The sequence below is a fragment of the Lactuca serriola genome, chromosome 2 (assembly GCF_051521515.1).
Source record: "Lactuca serriola cultivar US96UC23 chromosome 2, Lser_US96UC23_V15, whole genome shotgun sequence".
NCBI lineage: Eukaryota > Viridiplantae > Streptophyta > Magnoliopsida > Asterales > Asteraceae > Lactuca > Lactuca serriola.
In genome coordinates this window covers 200129122-200134298 of record NC_136409.1, presented here as the reverse complement: position 1 = coordinate 200134298, position 5177 = coordinate 200129122, and the positions used below count along the sequence as shown (strand labels likewise).

General features: G+C 31.7%; 1 protein-coding gene across 1 annotated transcript; it reads left to right on the top strand.

Moving 5' to 3' along the window:
• The first annotated feature begins 809 nt into the window (after positions 1 to 809).
• On the top strand, positions 810 to 4172 carry LOC145088086 (uncharacterized). The gene is made up of 4 exons (XM_079026292.1): positions 810 to 2060; positions 2270 to 3004; positions 3471 to 3588; positions 3697 to 4172. The coding sequence occupies exons 1-4, from the start codon at positions 1293 to 1295 to the stop codon at positions 3918 to 3920; spliced, it is 1845 nt and encodes a 614-aa protein (XP_078882418.1). The 5' UTR covers positions 810 to 1292; the 3' UTR covers positions 3921 to 4172.
• Positions 4173 to 5177: the final 1005 nt, after the last annotated feature.

Here is a 5177-nt window from a genome sequence, read left to right as displayed (position 1 = left end):
AACAAATTATTAAGGGCAAAATAGTCATTTTATGTCAATAGGGACTAAGCGTGCAAGAAAAAACAAAACCAGGGACGGTCCGAGTTAATTTTTAAAAATAGGGACTAAACGTGCTTTTGGGCACATGCATAAGGGACGAATGGTGTAATTTACCCTTTTAAAAACACAAGAACCATTGGGGAATTTAGTCAAACAAACATAAAATATTGTTTGTTTGTTAATAAATATAATCGAAAACATTTTAACAAACGGTTCCCTTTTTATTTATTTGTCGAACGTTTTATTTTTTTTATAGCTCTAAATGTATATGAAATTTTAAAAATTTATATTTTAATAAAAGAATAAGTTTATTCTCCTTTTATCATGTGTTATCTTATTAGGTGTCTTAATTAATATCATGCCGTTTCTCAACCTTTTAAATATCAATTTCAAAAATTTTAAATTTTCCATTCTATTTACATTAAATTCAATAACATTAATACTGATTATAAGATGATATAGTTTTCAATATTTATTTAAACTAATGATTATAATTTTATATTACTAAATAATTAATATTTTAATTAAAATAATTGATTAATAATTTTATATATTTAATATGAAAATTTAATTAATTTTATAAATATAATTCTTACATATTATAAACTAGTCTTTTTAATAATTTTAAATTAACTTAACGCTTCACTTAAATAACTACGAACTACAGGGACCATTTATGTAACATGAAAGTACGCTATAACGCACCATAGTGGGCTTATCCTAAGGTTTGCAAGATCCAACGGCTCCCACCTCTTCCCCTTCCTCTCTCTTCCATCCATCCACCGCCATATACACCTTTTTGTTTTCCCGCCCAAGGCCTTTCCCCGCCCGATTCTTCAGTTTTCACGACCCCATCTCTCTGTCCCTATTTCTCTCCGATCTTCGTTCTTGAAACCCGAGACACTGTCAGCAGGTACGCGCATTAAATTTTCTATCAGAAATCCAGAGCTCGTATAAACATCGCCAAGACTCGGAATTTCGCTAAGAATCCACCGGTTTTGATAACACCCAGGTTTATCTTTTCAAGAATCTTATTATGTCTTTTAAAATTCCAGTTTTCGTGTTTATTTAGACATATGGTCATAATTCTGAGTTGGGTTGTGGAAGATTTTATTGTGGGTGTTCTGTGGTTGGATGCTCTGAGTACTTAAAAAAAGTATTTGTGTCGTCGTGGGTGGGGAGGAGGAGGTATACTAGGGACAGATTTCCAGGGCTAGTGCTAGCGAAGGCTTACTAATTTTTGAAGGGTAGCCATGGGATCAGCTGGGATGAAGAGGAGTGCCAGGGTTTCCGGCGATACGATTTTAAGGTCAGGGAGACGATTAGTTTCTAAGCGCATAAGGTTAACGTCCATGGGTGTTGTAGATACCCAAGAAAACAAGGTTGAGCTTCTTGATCATGAAAAACATGAAAGAGAAATCAAGTTGGGTGAATCCAAGAAACACATAAATGGTACTGATCAGGTTAAGGGAACTGATCACGAAGAACCAAGAGAAATCAAAGAGAATGGACATAGAACCGATGAACAAGACGATGAGATCAAATTGGGGGAATCTAAGAAAACGAGTTTGGTTGATGATAATCTTGATGGGGGTGATAAAGTGAGTCGCACTAAGCAATTTGGAGCTGTTTATACCAGGAAACGAAAGAGGACAATACCCGGTGACTCAAGTTTAAAAAACAATAGTTTGGAGGAAAAGTGTGGTTCGGATAAGATGTTTAAAAATAAGTACTTTAAAAAGAGGGTTAGAACTAATTTAGTATCTGGGATTTTCAATTCAAATTTAGGTTTTAATGGGAAAGATGTTTTATCCAAAGGGCCTGTTATTTTCTTTGGCACTTGTAGTGACACAAGTGGTGATAATAATAGCAGCAGAAGTAATGGGCTTTCTTGTTCTGTTAGTTCAGTTTTAAGATACATGAGGAAGGTCAAAGTGTTCTCATGGAGACAGTTTTCTTCTTTCTTGTTATCAGAGCTCACCCTTAGTATTTACTCATCCATTGGCATTCGGTCTTCTCAGGTATGTTATGCTATATATATTTTCATGTTTAAGCTAATGATCTATCATATTCTATATCTGTTTTTTGGATTGATGTTATGTTTGGACTACACTCTGATAATTGCCAAGATTCTAAATATTTTTCATGTGATTGATGGAAATATTCTCAAAAGGCAAGAAATATATTTCTGCATAATATCTTATCTGTCTCATTTTCTGCTATCTTTCAGGACACTACTTGTACAATGAGCCATGGATTCTTGAAAGTGTTTGGCTCAGTTCTTTCTATACCACTCTTTACTGTTGACTTCATTTCACTTCCATTCTGCTTCTTGTATATGCATTCAAGCTTACTTTTGAAATTTGCATTCCTATCCTATGCATTGATCTCACATCAAGTTGTTGAAAATGCTATGGATGATGATATCAAAGTGCCATCTGTTGTCACTGAACTCCACCATTTTAGTAAATATATGTTAGTCACAAAGCCTAGATCTTCCAGAAAAAGGGTACCAAGGGTATCACTTTTTAAAAAATGGCAAACCCATGTAGATAATAATATAGTGCCAGTGCCTGGTGTTAGGGAAGTGGCAGGATATGAACAGGAGGAATATGTACCCTTTAGGCTACCGGATATTTATATTAGTTCAAAAAGTGATGAAGTTTCTAGAACTTTGCGAAAGAGTTATCCGATTTATGATATGGATTCTGCTGATGAGGAGTGGTTAAAGAAGTTTAATAAAGAGCAGTTTGGGGCTAATGATTGTGTTTTGGAAGATACTTTTGAGAAAGTAATTGATGCTTTTGAGAGAGGAAGTTATTGTAGTTCAATTGATTATTCTAATGCCACATCAGCGATTAATCGGTGTGTAGGGTTGGCATCAAAGGATGTTTTAGAGGCTTTGTATAGGTATTGGATGACTAAGCGGAAGAAGAAACGTTCGCCTCTAGTTAGAGTTTTTCAGGTGAAATGCAATTTAAAAAGGATTAATTGCATAAAAGCCGCAACATTTTTACTTTTTTTTTTCCGGATAAAACTTTTTTTTTGTTTACATTCTAAACTAAAAAACTGTCCCCAACTTTTCGGTTTTGCTTTTTTACCTGGTTTACTAATTTCCATCTGCTAAAAAGTGATCTAAATGTTGTGTTTTTATGGTTGTTTGCATAAAAGACAATATTTGACCATTTTTTTTCGGAAGAAAAAACCTAATATCTTTTTTTTACCGGATGGAAACTTGTAAATCCGGTAAAAAGGTAAAAACGAAAAGTTAGGTTAGTCTTTTGGTTTATAGATTGTAAAACTTTCTCTTAGGACTTATCAGAAAAATGGTAAAAAATGTGTCTTTTATGCAATTAACCATTTTGAAAAAATGTGTGTATATACGAAATATAAAATTTGGGATTTTTTTAACATGAGGACTTTGATGGCAGTGTTACCCGCGTAAAAGAGTTAGAAAACATGCTACAAATATTGTTCTTCGCAAAAAACGGTCACTTAGAAGACGGAAGAGCCAACTTCATGCAGGAAAACATGTTGGTTTCTTGAAAGGTGAGTATCTTCTTCAGACATTCTTTAAGTAAAACAGAAGCATTCATTTATAATCCAACAGATGCCATTGTATAAATTGTTAAATGCTTGATTTTGATATCTGAACAGCGATGCTGATGATGAATGAACAAAAAACACTGGAAGAGGCTGCAAAGGCGTATATGAAAGTGCATGAAACGCAAGAAGATGTAAGGAGGTCAGAAATGGCAGCCATTGTTAAACGACAAGAAGCTCAAGCTCTTATGGAGACTGCTGACTTGGCAACTTATAGAGCGACCATGGCACTTAGAATTGCAGAAGCTCGAGCAGCAACCACTGGGTTTTCTTTGTGAGCGAGCCAATAGATCCTTCTTTTTTACCAGTAAATAGAGGGAAGTATATTGTTGTAGAGCGTATTTTTTTGTGTAATGCTATGTTTTTTGATGATAAAACCACACAATAGGTTTTAGTTTCTGCCAAAATATGGAAAAAATAAATAAGATGCAGGTTTTATGAAGGGTGCATAAACAGGATAGTTTTGGAAGCTGGGAATTTTTTTTTGTTATGTTGAAGAACTAAATAATTGTGTTTTGTTTTTTGGTTTACATTGAAGTCTAAAATTATTTTTAAAATTTGCATTAGGTTTATATGCAGGTCTCTCTTAAGTTCTTAGGGTGCATGGAGTTGTTCTAGAGTGGACGCGGTTGATGGGAGGTATTGTCGGTGAGCAGTACCAGAAAAACCGTGGGTGTGGCTTCCCCGTCCCCGAGAGCCCACCATCTCTCTCTCAAAAGTTATATTTATATTTTATATTTTTTTCTTTTCCATTTTTTTTTTATATATACTAGTTGTGAGATTCATGTATTACATGAGTTAATTAAAAAAAATTAAATATAAAAGTCTAAATAGTTAAAAACTTTGGATTTATAATAAGAAAAATAATAAATTATTAAAATCTAATTTTGTTTTAAATTTAAATAAATAAACAAAGTAAATTAATGAGTTTTAATTTAGGAAAGTGATTCGTACACAATAGTTTTTTGTCATACACAACAATTTATGCATTATAGAGTTGTATAATACAACATTTTAAAGCACTAATTGTTGTGTATAGAGAAAAATTGTTGTGTACAAATCATCTTTTTTTAATTTAGGATTTTAAAATAAAAAGGTAAGTATATTAATTAAATTGATATTCATTTATTACTATATTTATTGTAATTATTATTAAAATAGAAAAAACCATTAAACGACATATGGAAAAGAAATAAATTTAAAATAACCATAAAATAACATTTGACAAATTGAATGAGAGTGTGACATGTGACAAAAAACCTTCATTTATTAGAGTATTGGGTTTAAGACAGATGTATTACATGAGTTAATTAAAAAAATTAAATATAAAAGTCTAAATACTTAAGAACTTTAGATTTATAAAAAATAAAAAAAATAATGAATTATTAAAATTGATTTTTTTAATTTTTAAATTTAAATAAATAAATAAAATAAACTAATAAGTTTTAATTTGGGAATTTTGAAATAAGAAGATAACTCCATTAATGAAATTGATATTTATTTATTAATACATTTATTGTAATTATTACATTAAA